Here is a 20,320-nt window from a genome sequence, read left to right as displayed (position 1 = left end):
ATAGAGAAATATAAGCCTCCTGAGCTTTACCCACTAGTACACTTTGCAAGAGCAAGATTTTATCAGTGTCATCCCAACCTCTATCTTCTGCTATGCTCTCAAACAAAGAAAAAAAAACGTCTGGATCCTTCTCATTAAATCTAGGCAACAATTTAATCATATGAGCTAAATTCAAGCCTGCCGAACGTCCGTCATTACCAGACAGGGTACCATCAGTAATCTTACCTTCAGCCACCAGCCGCAAACGCTCGACTTCATGAGCTAGTTTCTTCTCTTCTAACTGATGCATAAACCGAATTTTCTCCAGTTCTAACTCTAATAGCCGCAGCTCCTTACGCTGTTCAAATGTAAGGCCTTCATTGGAACGTGAAGTGTCAAAAGACAACTTCACCGGAGCTACCAAATGAGGGCTCGAATGTGCAGCTGGCTCCTCCGTATCCGAAGAGAGAGTCAACACCTGTCGCTCGACCAGCCTATCTTTCAGAAATGTCCTAAGTGCATGCACTTTACTGGTTTTACTTAAGGTTATCTCGATTTGAAAATGCTCTGCCACCTTAAAAACATTATCTTTTGAGAGGGAATTTAAAAGTTCCGCTGTAGGAGCGGCCAAAAAACTCTCAACCGCGTCCATTTAATCCCGCAACTAAACAACGAAACCTACAATAAATCTGACAAAGTTTACCAAGGTGCTATTATGTCTTACACACTCCACAGAATTCCCACATTTAGTGACTAATAACTTCAACAACCATAGCCTACCGTTCACTTGGCGTTGTGCATAACCAGCATTGTCTGCAGAAACAAAAACAAACCAGCGATCAGGAGCTCCCCGCACCTAACTCATCCAACCCCTAAATAAACTATACCTGCGTCTTCTCGCTCCCCCCCGAGGACTGAGATTTTTAATCACAATACCGCTGGAAGCGACTATCCGGGCTCTAGGCCCCTCAAGACGACAGACCACGGCTGTGTCCTCAGCCCAGGGTTTAGCACGCCAACCCCCCCAACATGGTCAGAAATCGCAGAACGGTCTAAAATCTATCGCAGGGTAGGCTACCTGCTCCATCAACACAAACAAAAAACCAACGTCTCCGCAAACAATGCGGAGATAGCACTTACCAATTTTCAGTTGTTTACAAGATAGCCTGGCGAATCCAAACTAGTTTCCCTCTCTCCATGTATTTAATCGCAACAAAACTAATTACAAAAACACTCTTATCAAACAAGTAATATCCACGCGAGTCTCCCGACGAATTTGATCTTCTAGGGTGCACTCAAGCCCAAACGGAGTAGCCAATCCAATATGCAAATACACAATTCAACCTAGTTGCGTCTTTTGACACCACTTTAGTGGGACGTTCACCTGCCCAATACCTGCGCATTTACCTACTCCGCAAAAAGAAAAAAGGTCCCAAAGCTAAACCGGATACGAGCCCCCAATATGTTAAGACCACCAGGCTCGTTTGTGGTGATTTTAACATATGAGACCACACGTAGATAACCGTTAACAAATGTTTATTAAAGTAATAATGTAGGGCAAACGTAAACTACAGTCAGTGTCCATAAGATGGTGGAAAAATAAAGATGTAATGTAAGTCAGGGTACAATGTAAAATGCATTCTCAAAATAAAAGCAACGCAGATTCTCCTGGAGAGAAGGGCACCCCGAACCCAGGCAGGTAGCCTCTTTATAGCTGGATCCCTGATCAGCTGACTAGCAGCTGACTAGCAACACCTGTGCACTGACTCCGCCCTGCAACACATAGAAAGAGAGACAGGCAAACAAACAGAGACCAACAGTATCATAACAACGGTCACTAAATGTACACATAAATTATTTTATTGTAAGGCCCCCCATGAACGGCATGCATTTGGAGGGTGTCATAATGATCCTACACTTTCAATTTCGTGCAGTTTTGACCATGTCAGCCAGAGATATTGTGATGAAAACACCTAAAATTTTGCTTTTTAATTTTTAACTAGGTGGCGCTATACATGAAATAAGTGGTAATGGGATGGGTTGACATGCCCCCTTAAGACCAACATACAAAAAAAAGGTGGACCTCCTAGGCCCTACGGTTCTCGAGATATTCACAGAAAACTGTCTCCGGCCACCTACAGGCCAGTTGGTGTATAGTAACATAAATTAATTTATTGTGTGGCCCCCCATGAACGGAATTCGACTAAACTTGCGTGCATTCAGAGGGTGTCATAATGATCCTACACTTCCAATTTTGTGCAGTTTTGACTATGTTAGGTCACAGATACCTGCGATTACAACACCTCATTTTTACTTTTTTGTGTTTAACTAGGTGGCACTATACATGAAATGAGTGGTTATGGAATGGGATGACATGGCCCCTTGAGATCAACATACAAAAAAAAATGGTCCTCCTAAACCTTACGGTTCTCGAGATATCCACAGAAAACTGTCTGCCCTACTCTCCTTTCGGGGGGTGCAGTCCAGCGGGGGGCCTACAGATCAAAACGAAAAACTATGGTTCCATGCTATCCATATGGGGTTACATACTCACCAAGTTTCGTCTACCCCGGTCTTTCAGTGTCCCGGGAATCCTTGACGGAAATTTAGACATGCGGAAAAAAAAAGAAAAAAAAACAAAACAAAAAAAAAATCTGACTAAACCTATATGACCGGCGCTTCGCTGTGCGGCGGTCATAATAAAAGCAACGATATTGATTTGCGTGCATTATCTCTATGATAGGCTCTTGACTACTGTTTTTTCACGGACCTTACGCAGGCCGGTCAGGGAAAGCCCACGGGCCGGATGTGGCCCGCGGGCCGTATGTTGCCCATGTGTGCTGTAGGAGTTAAAATAATGTAAAAAACAGAACATTTAAAAGGTAACCAGGGAACACTATGCACTGGCACTTAAGAAAGGAGACACTATAAGGCAAGTGAAAAGAGGTGGGTCTTTAAATGGGACTTATTCAGAGACTGGGCTGCACAGATGTGGAGGGGGAGGCAGTTCCAGAGTCTGGGGGCTGCTACTGCAAAGGCTCTGTCCCCATTGGTTTTTTGCCTGGACCTGGGCACTTCCAACAGCAGTTAATCAGCTGACCGTAGTGCTCTGGAGGGGATGTGGGGTTGGAGAAGATCAGACAAGTATGTGGGGGCCAGACTGTGGAGGGATTTGTAAACAGTCAGTAGAAGTTTAAAATGAATGCAGTAGCTGATGGGGAGCCAGTGGAGCGATGCGAGGACCGGGGTGATATGTTCATGCTTTTTTGTACAGGTGAGGAGTCGGGCGACTGAGTTCTGAATCAACTGCTGGCGGCGGAGCTGTGATTGATCAGTGCCAGTGTATAGAGTGTTGCAGTAGTCCAGTTGAGATGTTATTTCATTTTAAAACAGATGATGTCTACAGATGATGCCCCTTTTCACCCATAAAACAAGCAAATTGTGTCTATTTGCTCCTACCCATATTTCCTGACCCTGGACCAGTACAGGTCCTGGATGGAGGGAAGGTTATATGATCCTCTCTGCAGCCCTAATTGTCCGTTGCAGTCTGGCCCTGTCCCGTTTGGTGGCAGACCCAAGACAGTGATGGAGGTGCAGATGACAGACTGAATGATGGCTGAGTAGAAAGTGGTCAGCAGCTCCTTATGACCATGCAGGATCATCCAGACCAAACGTGATGATTTTGCTACATACCATTCCTATTTATGTAACAGCATGCAAAACTTGACCCTATATGGTTTAGTTCTTGTGCTATGGGCTTGTTAACTTTGCAAAAAAAAAAGAGGCCGAACCAAATCAACAACCCCCTCCCCCCGTAAAACTGGCTGTATCTTGAAAAGTATTGATTTTACATAAAAGCAAATTACAGTGTGTCTCCTGTGTAACATATGTACACCTGGTAATTTTTTCAGAATTTATGAGACCTAAGTGCATGGGCCCTGGTTGAATTGACATGGAATGACCCTAGATTGCTTTCAGGAGCTTCTGGGAAATGCAAGGAGTTGCCTTAATTTATTCATAAACTTGTGAAACAGAGAAGTATTGTCATGTAATCCATTAATTTCAACTATGTAACTGTATTCTAATGTAAATACCAACTATTTAAATTGTAACTGTAACAAAATACAGTTACTCATTATTTGTATTCTGAATATGTAACGCATATGTAACATGTATTCCGTTACTCCCCAACACTGCACACACACACACAGATACACACACACACACACACCCTGATATAAGCATGCAGCCACAAACATGTCATACTCACATGGAATATAGTGCTTACATTTTAGGTATCATTGCAACCAGCTAAGTGGATGTACTGTACCTATTCACAGTCATGCACTAACACACAACTACTCAAACAAACACAAACAGACACACACACATGCAAACAGACACACATGAACACACATATAAAGTGAGACCTCATTCACCACCCACAAAACCCACAGCAAGGTGATTTCCTGTAGTGTAGGGGGTCTTTGTGAAAAAGAGGTGGGCTCTCTTTGAACCGAATGAGCAATAGAAAAATGAAAGCTTTCGCTACCCCACCAAGTCTTCAACTGTCACCTCTCTATAATAGTATTTAGAACTATTTAGAATAATTTTCTTCTTTGCTGTTTTCTAAAAGCTTTTAAGTCCACTTCCAAATAGGAAGGGTACAAAATTAAGACCAAATGATCCTTGTTTACCCTAATTTGTCCCACTGATCAAAACGTCTGAAAAAAAGTCTTTATGTTTAGCCAAGACAAGACTTTTGTAACGGTGTGCATTGGTGCAGGTTGTAGAACATGATTGGAATGGAATGACATTCTCCCAATTGAAAACATCTCTGTAGGCCATGTCATAATAATTCCTACTTTATTTTAAGTGTGTCTTGTCATTGTGTTTTCTGGTCTTTGGCTATGTAAGCTCATTCAACCTAACTTTAAAAGTCATACACTGGGTAAACACTCACAGATGTTTTTAAAGGAGAAGTCAATATTTTGTTGACAATTTACATCATAAAGTAGATGAAACAAAAGGGGGTAATAACCCATTTCTCAGGCCATCACTTATCTCAATAGGTCATAGCAAAGTGGTTGATTTACTGGTTTGCCACTGAAGCGATGACAAAAATGGTTGTCTGAAAGGACAACTGCATGCTGTGATTTTAAGTGACCTTGACTGTGCTATGCACTGAACTCAAAGCTACACTCTACCCAAATAGTTAAAGGTAAATTGGCTGCTGTACTGAAGAGACATGAGTAGATTATCTTAGAAATGTATAGGGAAATATATGTATTAATGTTATATAAACAAATACATGACCAGTAACTGAAACCACATACACGTTTCCAAGAAGATTAGCATTTACTTGATATATTCACATACACACATATATCTTATTTTTATTATATATATTTTATTTTTTATGTAGATATATAAACAGAGACATGTTAAAAATATAAAATGAACAAGGTACAAGCAGCCCACATCTTCACACACTACTGTGTCTGACAAAAAGTTATTGTAAGAGAAAAACTGGTGTCATGCAGGAACTCAATTGCTGCATCAGTTCAACTGTAGGAGATTTCCAGAAACCACAAAATTGACACAGAAATCCACAAACACCTGATTAATATGGTAAGCACATAATACATTTAGCTTTTCAGAGTAATTTTGTATATGAAGAATGTCCATATATGTTGAAGGTCTGAAGGCAAGACAGAGAGACAGAGTATGTGTCCATTTGTGTGGTCAGTTGGGCTATTGGGCCTGCTGCTTCCGTGCCTGCCGACCCCCCTGCTTTTTCCCCTTTCCCTGTCTCCGTGTCTTCCTCTCATCCACTTTCCTCACGGTGTCCTTCACCCATTGCCTGTGAGGGTCAGCACAAATACGCTTGTTCCTCACTGTCACAAATCTGCATGGAGAAGAAAGACTGGTCAGACTTCTGCAAGGCAACATTTAGGTTAACAAGATTGCAGTCATTACTACATATTGTCATACATAAATGTAAAACGATCTTCAGCTCAGAAAAATCTAGACCCGTTCTCTTCTATGAAGACATAAACGCATGAAAGAAAAAATAGCAAAAAAACACCAAGAAAGCAGACTCAATCTCCTTGTCAGGGCCCTCACACTATTTGATCTTTTTCATCTACATACAGTATGTAATTTCATTGTGGTTAAATAGCATATGCATTGTGTCTTCTGTTGCTCTGTTGCTCTGTTGCAATCAGTACCATGACTGTCAAAAACGTTTTGTCTGTCAACCTGTAAATGTTGTCTGTAATGAAAGATTATACTCACACCACTACATGTATGGGGCAGATACCTCCCTGTTGCTGAATGTGATACGTTTTCACTTTATTGGCTTTCAGTTTCTGCCTCGAGGACTGTTTGAGGCAACAGTCTGTGGTTGTGCTGCTCACTGTAAAATGAAAAACATTTAATTAAAAGCACTGTTAAAAAACAGATATTTCATTTACAACATTTATATTACAAACTAAACATAATATTATTACACTTTATATGCATTATATAAATACACTAGTATTTTTTATGTTTATATATTTCATAACTACATTTATATTATATCATGATTTATAATGCATTTTCTTTGTTGTATCCAGCCAGATGGAGCTTAATTCTTACCCGCTGGTAAGATGAGACATATTGTGATGAGGCAGCAAACGCAGAAAGCGGAGATGTTCATTTTGTCTGTCAGCCCCTCGTGTGAGCTTAGAGCACTGACTCACCTCTGAAAGACTGTGGTGGTTTTTGTATGCAACAGGACTTTCCATTAGCCCACAAGCATTCGCACCCCCTACCTCACAGAAAGACCGAGATGTGTAGGGGTGGGGTTGAGATGAGGGGTAACAATGTGGAATTTTTTCGACAAGCCGCTCTTGTCGTTCTGTGGTCATGTGGTCACCCTGGGTCCTTTCCTGCAATGACCATTTTATACAGCCCCATTCTTAGAGATTTCAGTAGTTCACATTCCGGAATTTGCATAAAGATATAAAAGCATAACAGAAGAGCATGCTTGACGAAGTCGCTGGCCAGGATCCTGAAGCACTTTGCGGAATCGTGCCGGAGTCGACTGCACAGGCTCAGGCAGGATTCCACCATACACCCCTTTATTCTTCAACTATATGGAAGACAGGAGGTGTAAGGGGAGGTGGTGGGTTGCGAGTGGAGTAACGCCGATGCTGCAATTTCGGCAGCTAGACTGCGAACAAGTAACCTGATTGATTGAAGAAGGAGGCGTGGACATTTTTGTTATGCTCATGTAGCAACTCATGTAGAGTTGCCTTTGAAACCCATGAGGGTTACAGAAAATGCGCATTTTGCAGATAAGAATCAAATATATGCTATAAGGGGAAACTTTACACATGGTCTGAATTTCTAGAAAACACTGAGCTACTTAGCATTATGGTAAGAATAAATATGAACCTGCAGCAAACACTTTAATAGTGGCAGTTTTGCATTCAAGAGCATAAGAAGAAATTTAGAGAATGAGAGCAAGCGTCTTAGCTGGAGTAGGTTAGGCAGTGACATGAAGATCAGCACAAGTGGAGAGCATGAAGAGCCATCTTGAAGCTAAAACTGATTAACGGATGTTAAGAAAGACCATGCTTGGCAGAGTCTATGGCTCAGCCAAAATGCTCTGCGGGGATCTTGCAGAAGTCACTGTGCAGGCAGGAGTCAGCAGGATCCATGTATGCAGTCCAAGGATGAGGGCAACTAAGGCACTTTAAAGATGAAGCAAGAGGGTTTTGTAACTGTGCGTACACACCGCTGCCGACTTGAGCTGCAAAAGATACAGGAAGTCATTCATTTTCAATGGAAGCCGGCTTCTCTAAGCTGCAAGAAGCGGCAAATTCGTCGACGTCGCATTTTTGGCGTCTTGAGCGACCAGAGCGTCAAGCAGAAATTTGAAAGTTAGTCAACTTTATGCTAATGAGCTATGACGCGGTTCATCGGCAAACTACCAGCAACGTAGAATGCTACCACGTCAGAGCGACCAAAGTGCCAAAAGCTTCCCCGTACTTTCTGACAAGCGTCCTTGACAGGAAGAGCTTCTTTTTGGTGTCGGCGGTGGTGTGTACATACAGTAAAGAGCAGAACATGAAGAGCAGAAAGAGAAACTAAAGATTCAATAATGTCCATAGATTGACCTGGATGTAATCTGGAAAAAACATTGTTAGAATGATGCGGTGACCTCATGAGTGGTGGCACTAATCCAGGGAAAGAGGGGTGAGGGAGAACCAGGGACACGGTCCCTGGCAGGGGAAGAGACACTGGCACGAACGCGGTTCGCGCTGGCGGGAGATGATGGGGTAACGGTACCGATCCACTTGCACGACACTTCATTTTGTCGTGTCGCATTCCACTCTAGTCCTATGGGTGACGTCAAGCGACTTTAACGCGCCCGCAAAGCATTCCGGGAAGGCAGCGCTGCATTTGAAAATATGTTGCGCGTCAAAAAGCTGGGCGAAGCCAACGAACACCACTAACCACTCGGTGAGTTGCACAGTTTTGAAAAAAAACGTTAAAGCAACACCAAAGAGTTTTTTGTACCTTAAAATAATGTTTCCAAAATCGTTTCAGTGGTTCATCAACTCGTAACAGGGTGAACGGCAATTATGCATTCGCTTCGCGGCCCTCTATCGGCTATAACCGCACTATGTAAGTTTGCCAGGTCGGGTAGCGGATCTGTAGTTCAATAGAATGAGACATAAGAAACTACAAATTTGACTTGCATCTGATGTCGCAATACATCGTACTTTTATAAGTCATGCAAAATATTCTACCTTGTCTGTGGACATCGTTATTTGCAAAGCCGGTGCTGGATACCGGAATTTTCCTTTAAACATGATGCCTGGAATGCGTCAATAGAATGTGTGTCGGGTGGTGGGGGTACGCGAGCCGAGTCAGGATGTAAAAGAGTTTGGGAACCGCTGCCTGCTATAGAGTAAAAAAGAAGTATGGGCAGGCTCTTCTATTGGTAAAGAAGGCAATGAAAACATGAGGCTAATTAGAAAAAAAGACCCCCCCCAAAAAAAAACCATAACCGCATGTATTTAAAGACACAAAGCTGAAGGGCAACAAAGAAAGTCATCTCCTTGTTTACAAAGTGTAAACAACATTTTTTATATTTATTTTAACCTTTTAAAAGCAGCCCACTTTTGCTATGATGACAGACTGTTGGTATTCTCTCAACTACTTGAGTTAGCAATTGGAATGGCTTTCCAACAGTGCTGTAGGAGTTCCCATGCATGTTGAGCACTTGTTAGCTGCGTTTGTCACTCATGTTCATCCAAAAGCCTTCTTTCTCATGAAGTTGGTTATGGTTATGCCAATAGTATGCAAAGCTGCAGGTAACTGAAATGGCCATCATGAAAGAAACTGTTTAACACAAAACAAAGTATGTTTCGAGTCACGTACTAGATTGCTAAAATAAGTATGTGTATATTTGCACCATATAAAATTTCAATTATACCACATTTAAATACTGCAAAATACCAGCAATAACCACAGTTTGATTACATGTACATGTGTAGTTTAATATTTTTGAGGTGATACATTGTTTCCATCAAATTCAGCTGTGGTGAACCTAACTTAAGACTCTACCACACAAAAGATGTTTCACTGAAACTAAATGCCACATGGCAGTGGAGCACACATTAAGACCTAGCATTGCAGATGATTGAAGGATGCAGGATGTAACATGGTGTGACATTTAAAAGTTGAACCCAATATGTAAGCACTTCTTTGGGATTCGAGTGCTGATTTTAAAAGTTGAACTGGATTGATATTTCAAGCATAGCATAAGGGAATGAATACTACACCTCCCCCTACATGCACATACAGTATATAACACACAGAGAGAAAGAATGATCTATGGCACAGTTTGTTCTGTACAGTAGTGTGAATCCTTATTGAATTTAAGGAAGGCAATAATACTAAGGGTTGACCATGAAGTTTCAGTGGGCCCGGCATGAATTACACAATAAAAGAGAGTAATTTTGCTGGTATAATAGCGCCACTAGGATATTGTAAGTGCAGCAATAAGTTGTTGTAAAGTAATAATAATGATAATAACTTAGATTTATAGAGCACTTTTCAAAATACCTAAGGTCGCTTAACAAAAAAACAAAAAAAGGAGGGAGGAGGAGGAGCAAGTGCTGCAGGAGCCACCACCATGAGCTCAGTTTTATTGCTGTTGAGTTTGAGAAGATTAGCAGGCATCCAGGTTTTTATTTCTTGCATACAAGTGACGTGGGTGGGAGCTGAGGGAGTTGGTGCTGATGTACCGTTGGGTGTCATCAGCATCACAGTGGAAGCTGAGTCCATGGTGATGGATAATCTGGCCTAGGGGCAGCGTGAAGAGAAGAGAAGAGAAGTAGATTATAATCCCTGATTAATTTCTTGCTGAGCTAGGTTAGGTTATGTTGCACATAATGATAGCATGTGTTATTTGCATGTAAGTATCACATTAAATAGTTCAATATCAATGAGTGGGGATTTCCTCATGTTGGTCTATTGATCTGCATATAGGCTAATTCGGTTGCACATGTCCTCATTCAACAGTAGGCCTAATGTTGTAAAGTAACGTTATCTTTAATGTTAGCCTCAGTACGAACTTGGTGTCTTTTTCACACAACTGTTGTCTCTTTTGTAGTCATCCCTTTCATTTACCAAGTATAAGGTATGTGACCATGGTCAAGTCAGGTCAGGTGGTCTAGTCCAACTTGAAATATGATGTGTTACTCAACTATATTTTACCACCAGGATTATGTTCATGACAGTGTCATGTCACTGTCACTGTCATGTTGATACTGTCAAGTAAAGTTTTACCATGTAGTCTTACAACATACAGTACTTTTGTCGTTGTCCTTATCTGCAAAGGGCTCTCTAGTACCCTTGCCAATGTTTTTGGTCCAGGTGCCAGTGTGTCCCTGATCTTACCACTATGGGCAACAAGTGAGGGCATGTGTGTGAGAGAGTGCCAGTTTTCTTTAGTCAACTGATGACAGGAAATGAAAGTGATATACAAATGATTCTCTGTAGAAACCCGACTTTAATCAAACGCATTACAATAATTATGTGGCTTTCACAAAGCATAAACATAACATGTATAAAAATATTATACACAATACATTTTTAAAATGCATAGAGGAAAAAATTCCAAATACCAAAAAAGGTGTAGGCCTATGTGCAAAGAACAAGTTTGGGATTTCAGGTTTGGAACAGGTTTGAGCCTCAATTCTTCAGTAAGAATATTCCAGCTGCTAAGATCTGCTCCCAAAACCCCCCAAGGTTAGCCTGACGAGCCAGACTCACATTAAAATGTAGGGTCTGGGCACTCACCATTCGCAGTGCTCAATCCGAGGGGCGGGATGATCAGTTCTTTCAAATTCCCTCTGCACGCAATAGGACAGCGGCAGCGCTATGAGTCCCATGCGTTTCCCACCAGCGGAGCTAGTTGGCTAGTTGACTAGTACTTAATAAAAGCTTAACTCGTGTCACACTGTTCGCCAACAGCAACATCCATCTTATTTGTTTTCAAGTAGCAGGGAATTCAAGCCAAACCGTTGCAACTCTGCCATCAATCATTATGTTAAGCCCACCTAACGACTCTATACACGATTTCATTGGCCTGATTGAGTTTCGATTTCTGGAGCTCACAAGCCAACGGAGAGTTGCTAGGGGCGCGTCTAGATTTCTAGGCTACCCCAAGGTGCATATTTTAGGAAACCCCAGTAATTAATTTACTCGAAGAAGAGTAACACATCTGAACAGTATACAAAGCTTTTCCCAAGGACACAAAACAAACTACGGGATCTAAACTTGTTTGCAGGCAAAATCGTATAATTGTCGCAAATGATAAATGATATGTTATTTTAAGCAGTACTTTCACAAAGCGCTGTTACATAGTGTACATCTGAATTATGTTGTATATTCATGAGCAGTGAGTCTCTTCTCCTGCACATAGCTATGGCATTGCTGTGGCATTCCTTGTTGGCTCTGTGCCATTGGTGGACAGAACCTCTGTAGTCACTGTTGAAGCCTGTGTTGTAGCCTGTTGTTTCTTCAAGTCAATGTACCTCAGTGCTTTTTTCACCCAGTGCTTCTTAGGGCTGGAACACACTCTGATACCTTTCACTGTGGTGAACCTGAAGCATTGAAGACACACCAATGGATTAAAAGTGTTATCCTTTGAGCTCGTATAAGATATAGCCTATATTTTCATGTAGATAGGCTATAGTACATTATATACAGTATACATTAAATGGTTAGCTCTGTATGAGTTCAATTATGTATGATTAAAACTATGTTTGAAACTTACACAACAGCCTCAACTGGGCAGACTACACCTCCCTGCCTGTGGTAGCCTACAATATTGGACTGGCGCAGAACTGTATTGGTGGTCTCCTGACAGCATGGTGTGGGTATGCCTGCTGGTAACAAGCAAAAATTGTCATTTATAATGTATATTATATCATAAGAAAATGAAGAAAGTGAAGGCACACTATTTCACAAGACACAAATTATATTGCATCAATTGAGGCCTAAGAAAAACACTCAAAATGCTATTCACTACAACATATATACGGTGTAATAGATCGGAGCCTCTCACCTCTCCCCAATGTGGCAAAGAGCAGCCCGGTGGCAATGCAGAGACAAATCATTCTCAAACAGCTTTCCATCCTTGTCAGGCTAAAGATGTACCTCCTAATATGATCAACTTTAATATGCAGCAGTAGTTTTATAAGCATTCAGCATGACAGGAAAAATGCATCACAGAATTAGTCTTCCGACCTCAAAGCCCCTCTCTCAAACCTTCCACTCCCCTCTTCCTGTGGCAGGCCACACAACAGTGAGAGTTGGTGGTAGGTCTGTTTATGACGTGCTACTGTGTGTGACATTGACAGGAGTTTAGAAGAGGCTTACAGTATGTTCACATGCAGTCTGTCAAATGGAAGATGGTACAGAAATAAAGCCACATAAAATATACTGTTAAAATATATGTTCTTGAGCACAACAGTTTTTTTTAATTGATATTAGACCATTACATAAGAAATTTGAAATATTAACAAAAGTGCTCCTGAAGCACAGAAACCTGTTAACAAAATAACATTACAAAAACAACACTATTGCGCATGCTATGTATGTCAGCACACCTTTATCTTGTCTCTTATCTCTTGCCATGTATTGTTTGAGCAACGTGATGTGTGAAAGAAGCAAACAAGGCTTCCGCTTCTGTGGTCACAGGCTACAGAGGGCGAGCTCAACATGTGGTCAGCGTGCCATGAGCGGAAGATACGCACCTTTTCCAAGAACACACTGCACTTAGCAGTATTGTGTGTATGGTATCATGAGTCATGAGTCTATGTATAGCCTGTCCCTGTGTATTAACAGATAAAATTTAGTAAAATCAATGTAGAATTCTTGGTTAATAAGCAGGAAATTATGGTATCAGGCATATGGGATGGCCCTTGTGATGAAGAGCATTAAGTGAGACATATGGTAGACTTGAGATAGAAGCAGCACAACTGTCAATCACAGCAGGAACCGTGGAACAGGAGCGGGAAGCAACCCAATTGGTACAGACACACAACCAGGAAGGAAGGGGGAAACCTGGACTAGGGAGCCTAGGCACAGGATCAGAGCGTAGCATAGATAGATTCACTTGTAAATGACTGGTGCTAACTATCATGTGCACAGTGCCATGCTGACTTCCAAAGAAACTTGAATCTTGAATGTTTTTGGGCCCCTTCATGTTGCCAAGCTTTGCTCTTTTTTCTGAATGTGCAGAAGGATAGACAGTGATGGCCTTGACTGGAGCAGGTTTATATAATGTACAGTGTATGGGCTGCTCTAGGTGACAGAAAAAACATGTGGCTGTATTTGTTCATTAAAAATGTCATACAGCTACTCTGATGTGCTAGATAAAATGACAAAAGCGTTACAGTCTGAACTTGACGGTAGCTGGATTGCCCCTACAAACTGAAAAATTGACGAATTTCTAAATTCACATCAGTGTTCATGCGTTTGCGCTCAAACTGGATCGGAAGTGACCTCAATGTGCTTATATGCCACACACTTCCTTCCTTTCCAGCCAGCTCAAACATTTCCGATTGACCATCATCTGCATTGTTTTAGTGCTGTTTAATGCTGAAGGATTTATGCGTGTGTCGAAGTTGAATAAAGAGTTGTACCGTGGGCATAAACAAGATGCGTCGGAGTGAACACAATAGGAGTAGAATATAACAGAAGATGCCGTTGCTGACATTCCACCAAAAATAAATGTACTGGCTGAAATGTCCCTCTGTGGCATACAGTCCATTCATGTTTTGTTCAGGTTATGTGCAGTGCAAGGACGTGATACTGTATGTCCACTAGATGGCAATCAACGTATTACTCAAACACATGCTCACAAAGACATGCTCACATGTATCACAATCTCAAATGGCCCATGAGGACTCTTCAAAGACACTCCCTAACAACATGTCTGTGTTTAGAATATTTCCTTGCAACATTCCATTCTCACTGTATGACTCTTTCCAATTGACCGTTTATTTCTCTTTCCTAAGACCTAAGCTACTCATTTACGATAACATCCATCACTAAAGTTCAAGAGAAGCTATGTCATCATGTGTGGACATACCAGAAGAGCCTACATTGCTTACAGGATATGCAACAACACCATCACAAGTAAGTCACTGACCTCTGATAGACATGACACTTGTTCAACTATGTTGACATTTTGATACAAACTTAAAGTTGCAAATTAAAGAGAGGGGTGTAAACATACAAACACATGCTTTTGTGTTATGTTTTGTCTTGTACACTTTCTAATTCCGGTGTTTTTTGTTATTTTTAAAACAAAATACTTTTCCAGTATTCTTGTCAATAATAATATGGTCTTATTGGCATTGTTTTTTTTTTAATGTTGTTGTTTTTAGACATTAATTCTTGTTCTGTTTATTTCTTTTATATCTGTAAAGCACTTTGTAACATTGTTTAGAAAACCAGTCTAAATAAAGATTATTATTATTATATTAAACACAACTTGACTTGCATTGAATTTCTTTATTCCTATCTTTACTTCCCCCCTCTCTCTCTCTCACTCACACACACACATACCCATCCACCCACATATGTAGAAGTGAAAGATCTGTATCTTGCTGTGTTGTGGTTACCCAGATGTAGCGGTATATGGGATGCATTGTGCATTGCCTGTTTTCTTCTGCACTTCTGCGCCACACTGCCAGCCTACATGCCTCACAATGCTCTCATAATAAGACAGTAGACATTATGACAGTAAAAGTAAAGTAAAGGCAATAGACAATGGATGTAAAGACGGTAAAAAGGGACAGGCTATTGCAAATGTATCTCTTCAAAATAAAAAAAGTATTTATTTTTGATCAAGCTTGGCCTAAGAGCAACTGCATGACACGTGGCTTGAGACATGTGGCTTAGAATTGAAGAGAGATTATATGTTTAACTACCTGTACTACTTTGTATTGCAGAACCCAAACAAATGTTATACTTATGGCTTAATCACATTTGGTATATGCTGTGACTGTAATGGTGTTGAAATGTTTTTTGTTCCTTAAAGTCAATTACCTTTTTTTTATCAGTAGGGAGGATTTCTTTTGCCACCACATTGTTATTACCTGAATCATTTTAGTGCACCTGTTTATATGGACCTGGTTGGGTGTCACATGTAGAATGAGCACATTAGAATGGAGAAGATTTATGTGTCTGTCGAAGTTGAATAGAGAGTTGCACTGTTGGGTATAAACAAGATGTTTAATGTTGTAGTGAACACAAAAGGAACAGAATATAACAGAAGATGCCGTTGCTAACGCTCCACCAGAAATAAATGTGTTGGCTGAAATGGCCCTCTGTAGCATATAATCCATTCAAGTTATGTTCAGATGTGCAAGGACGTGATATGTCCACTAGATGGCAACAGCTTATCACTCACACCCGAGCCGTATAGAGAGTTCAGACAACTCAAATCATGGGCACCATGTTCAAGACCAACTTCAGACGACTCTATGGTGTAACCCTATGGGATGAATATGCTATGTTGAAATAAATCGGCTTATAAAAACATGCTTATACATGTTATCAATGTTTGTCAATATGTAAAAGACCCCGAAATATTGGAGTGTATATTTACTTTCTATATCTTAAATGGGACTGTAAAATGCCATGTCGCCTAATAAGAATTGGAGAAGTGTTTACCTTTCAGGCCAAATACAGAAGGGTATTCAGTAACTTAGGCCTACTGTACTTGTACTACAAACACACAATTTCTGTACTTCCAAAAACACCATGACTAGCAACTAAACCCTGCACAGGACTTGTGACACATGGCATGAGATAAGTGGCTTACAATTGAAGACACTTACAATTTACAATTGAACTACCTGCTTTGCATTGTAGAACCCAAACAAGTTTTATTATTATGGCTCATCACGTTTGACAATTTGTTCTGACTGTATTGTTGAAATGTTTTAGGCCTTAGTAATGCTTTTTAGTTGCTCAAAGTGAATGTGAAAATGTAATTACCTATTTTATCAAATCAGTAGAGAGGATTTCTTTTGCAACCATGTCAGTGATCAATGATAAAAAAAAAAAATTCAGCATCAGTGATAATACATTCCAGCATTTTCTGTTCAATGCATGCCAAATTGCTGTTATCACTGAATGGCAACCCATTAATAAAACAAAAGAAATCTGATCTGTCTGGGAATGTATTGATGTTTGAAGTCTGTTTATCAGAATCATGCGACTACGAAGAATGCAGACCCTAACACATTCTCTATCATCCTACCTCCATCTCCGCCTTCCACGTCACTTCTATGGTCAAGGGTAGGTGTTTTCCAGAAGCTTTCATTATGCTTCTTACAATTGAAGACACATTGTAGAACCCAAACAAGTTTTATGGCATATCACCATTGACATCTGTTGTGACTGTTGAAATGGTGTTGAAATGTTTTGGGCCTTAGTAATGGTTTTTAGTTCCTTAAAGTGAATGTGAAACTGTAATGATCTTTTTTTACAGAAGGGAGGATTTCTTTTTTAACCACATTGCTATCAGTGATAATAAATGTCAGCATTTTCTGTTGAATGCATGCCACATTCCTGTTATCACTTAATGGTAACCCATTAATAAAACAAAAGGAATCTGTCTGGGAATGTATTGACGTTTGAAGGACATTTATCAGTATTATGCAACTACCAAGAATGCAGACCCTAACACGTCATCATCCTACCACCATCTCCGCCATCACAAGCTTTCAACAGACACCAATTTGGGAAATTAGCTTATTCACTGTCTCCCAGAGTTAGATAAGATGATACATACCAAAGATCTTAGAGCGGCGTGTAGCACTCTATAATCTTTGATACATACCCTTCTCATCTCGTCAGTCTGAAGGACCCACTGTTAGCATAACTTAGCTCATTGAGGCGGGCAGAACCAATTAGCCTATAGCATCCAAAAGTGACAAAAGAACTCCATCATTTGCCCACATAAATGTTGTGACAGTTATAACATATAGGCTACAAATACCAATGTAAGATGAGACACAGCAATTTTCTGAACATACACAAACTTGGAACTATGGGTTCTCATTCAGGCGAAGCACTACTTGCAGTGTGATTTACACGCAGCACCTGAAAGCTCCAGTGTTACTTCTGAAATGTCAGTTCTCAATTAGCTAAGCTAGGCTAATGGTTGGTTCATCAGTCTTACTTACTGCGCGCACAGCGATGAGAGGGGTATGTATCTCGTCTAACTCTGGGGAGATGGGGAATTAGCTAATTTCCCAAAATGTTGGCATGTTCCTTTAAAGGAGAAATCTGGCGTGTTTTCACATAGATCTACTGACTACACTCTGGGGGCATGTCTGTGAGCTCCCATTTACATGCCCACAGAGTGTAGCGCTGTAGCTGCCTGGCTGCATTAGCTGCTGACTGTAGCAACTCAAGCTACACTGTATTCCCCAACAGTGTTCTAAACTCAATAAAATTGCAGAGCTGCACTCAAAGCTGCCATATTGTTCAGGCACCACAAAAGTTTTAAGTTCACTCAACTAGTTTACCAGTTATTGATTATTTTGACAAGATTAGCTCTTATAGTACAGTATACGAGTAGAACTGACCCCCAAACTCTTTTCTTTCAAGAGTGGATTGAAATTACGTCTGACGTAATTAAGACGTGCAACTTTATTGGTTAGGTTCATATCAACATGGCAAATAACCTAATAACCTACACAAACCAACATAAACCAATAAAAAAATCAGAAATCCCAATGAATGGTGAATGAATTAGTCTACGATCGATTGTGACATCGTAGGCCTAAGACTAATTTGCAAGGACTGCTGCGCACCCCGGATGTAGGCAGGCAAGCTGCAAGCAATCAGTGATCCATCAATCATCATCAGCCTTATAGCCTCTACACAAAGGTAAGAACGTGCCTTAATGTAGGTGTACTTTGTTTATTTATTTGTGTACCGTCTTCCAGCGGGCAGACCTCAGCTAAAGTGTAGGCTATGTAAGAGAGACATTTTGCGGGCAAGCTGCATGTTTTAGCGAGTTAACTAAAGTTTGTTGTCTGAGCTGTCACCCAGCCAGCCAGCCATCCAGCCCCACTTTAGTGGAAACTGGACAGACACACAGTATAGTTTAGCATTACCAAAGATCCTTTATTAACCGTTTCTGGTGTGGCCTACTTTGGCCGCGCAGGTTAGACACCAAAGCAACATTTCATAAGTTGGAAATCAAACACATGACACGCACAAACAGGCGGCGCACTTTTAAACATTTTATTAGTAGCCTACCTAACTGCCATAAGCTATATGGTTCGCATTAGAGGGTGACACGGGAATCAATTTTCACTCCCGTCCCATCCCGAGCCCGCACAAATACTCCCGTCATATCCCGATCACGTGACAGACCCCCCAAAACAGACCCCCCACAGCTGCGTGCTGTGTGGGAGCCGTAAAGGCCAATCAAGACAATCGACTGACAGCACCAACCAATCAAATTACGGTTATACTTCAAGTCATTTGCATAGATACCGTTGGGAACACCCACTGGCATGCGTTGACGGAACGCAACTGTGTGTAGGAGCCGTAACTGTTTCTTTGCATCCATTTTGCATTAGACCGAGGGCCTAGTCGCTGAAGCTGATTGATTGTGAACAGGGCAGCTGCTTTGTCTTGCTCTGATAGGCTACCAATCAACAACAAACGTATTGTGGGTTGTAATTGGTTCTCTTTTCTAAAACGCCTCGCGTCTTTGGGCGCACGTCATTTTTTCTCTGGCTTCCCGCCAGCTCCCGCCATTATTTCCTGTCCTGTCCCGATCACGTTACCAACAGTGAAATTTACTCCTGTACTGCGGGAAACCCGCGGGAATACCGTGACCCGCGGGAGTCTAGAAAAATTGTCACCCTCTAGTTCGCATTAGCTGCTAGATGTAATGCAAAGTAACACTGCAGGGTAATTCTTCAACTATGATCCTTTTCTTGTCCTTGGAAGAAATAAGAAAAACTAAAAAATATTTAGGCCTACTACTTTTTTGTTTTTGGTGGTGGAAATGACATTGCCCTAAATACACAGTTGATTTGCTTCATAGTAGGCCTACTAAAGAATCTAGTAGAAAAAAAATCATAATTACATAACATATGGCAGGGACGCCTTTTTTTTTGTTTTAAATCTTAATGCTTTTAAATCTTAAATTTCTCTATGTATGTCAATTTCCATCATAACACATATTTTAAGTTAAACATGTAAAAATAATACAACATGCATTTCTGGAAAATTAATAAATGTAATATTTTGGCTGATATGTGTAATATTTAATAAAATACATTTGGAACAGTAGATGTTTGCTTGAAAACACACGTTTTGTTGTGTTTTGGAAACGTGTGATTGGGCAGTCGTGGCCTACTGGTTAGGGCTTCGGACTTGTAACCAGAGGATTGCTGGTTCGAACCCCGACCAGTAGGAACGGCTGATGTGCCCTTGAGCACCTAACCCCTCATTGCTCCCCGAGCGTGGCTGTAGCAGGCAGCTCACTGCATCGGGATTAGTGTGTGCTTTACCTCACTGTGTGTTCACTGTGTACTGAGTGTGTTTCACTAATTCACGGATTGGGATAAATGAGACCAAATTTCCCTCACGGGATCAAAAGAGTATATATACTTATACTGGAAATGACAGTTAGACTTTTGGAATAAAATGTCAAAAATATATATTATTCAAGTGAAATCTTTACAGCCACAATTAGGGCAAGTTTCTAGAAAGAGTAGATAATTAA

At 40.9% G+C, this 20,320-nt stretch overlaps 2 protein-coding genes across 3 annotated transcripts; both read right to left on the bottom strand.

The window, feature by feature from the left end:
• Window positions 1-5,369: 5,369 nt before the first annotated feature.
• LOC121688202 (monocyte chemotactic protein 1B-like) lies at window positions 5,370-6,733 on the bottom strand. Its single transcript, XM_042067651.1, has 3 exons — window positions 6,622-6,733; window positions 6,277-6,397; window positions 5,370-5,887 (listed from the first exon to the last, which is right to left on the bottom strand). The coding sequence occupies exons 1-3, from the start codon at window positions 6,680-6,682 to the stop codon at window positions 5,734-5,736; spliced, it is 336 nt and encodes a 111-aa protein (XP_041923585.1). The 5' UTR covers window positions 6,683-6,733; the 3' UTR covers window positions 5,370-5,733.
• Window positions 6,734-11,658: 4,925 nt separating this feature from the next.
• On the bottom strand, window positions 11,659-12,796 carry LOC121688198 (C-C motif chemokine 2-like). Of its 2 annotated transcripts, none has more exons than XM_042067646.1 (3): window positions 12,614-12,796; window positions 12,323-12,431; window positions 11,659-12,149 (listed from the first exon to the last, which is right to left on the bottom strand). In XM_042067646.1, the coding sequence occupies exons 1-3, from the start codon at window positions 12,750-12,752 to the stop codon at window positions 11,969-11,971; spliced, it is 429 nt and encodes a 142-aa protein (XP_041923580.1). In that variant the 5' UTR covers window positions 12,753-12,796; the 3' UTR covers window positions 11,659-11,968. The 2 variants fall into 2 exon arrangements, with proteins under 2 accessions (XP_041923580.1, XP_041923579.1); XM_042067645.1 differs by having other exon boundaries at window positions 11,660-12,149; window positions 12,323-12,434.
• Between the last annotated feature and the right edge of the window lie 7,524 nt (window positions 12,797-20,320).

Source organism: Alosa sapidissima, chromosome 17 (genome assembly GCF_018492685.1).
Source record: "Alosa sapidissima isolate fAloSap1 chromosome 17, fAloSap1.pri, whole genome shotgun sequence".
NCBI classification, from domain to species: Eukaryota; Metazoa; Chordata; class Actinopteri; order Clupeiformes; family Clupeidae; genus Alosa; species Alosa sapidissima.
Note: the sequence above shows the minus strand (reverse complement) of the source record. Positions and strands in the feature narration are given on the sequence as shown.

What these genes read in the sequence shown, in the direction of transcription:
- LOC121688202 (XM_042067651.1), bottom strand. Translation starts at nt 6,682, where the DNA reads ATGAACATCTCCGCTTTCTGCGTTTGCTGCCTCATCACAATATGTCTC. An exon ending in ATGTCTCATCTTACCAGCGG is followed by an intron (nt 6,398 to 6,621) that starts GTAAGAATTAAG and finishes TTCATTTTACAG; the next exon opens with TGAGCAGCACAACCACAGAC. An exon ending in TGCCCCATACATGTAGTGGT is followed by an intron (nt 5,888 to 6,276) that starts GTGAGTATAATC and finishes TTCTCCATGCAG; the next exon opens with ATTTGTGACAGTGAGGAACA.
- LOC121688198 (XM_042067645.1), bottom strand. Translation starts at nt 12,752, where the DNA reads ATGCTTATAAAACTACTGCTGCATATTAAAGTTGATCATATTAGGAGG. An exon ending in CTTTGCCACATTGGGGAGAG is followed by an intron (nt 12,435 to 12,613) that starts GTGAGAGGCTCC and finishes GCTTGTTACCAG; the next exon opens with CAGGCATACCCACACCATGC. An exon ending in TGCCCAGTTGAGGCTGTTGT is followed by an intron (nt 12,150 to 12,322) that starts GTAAGTTTCAAA and finishes TCAATGCTTCAG; the next exon opens with GTTCACCACAGTGAAAGGTA.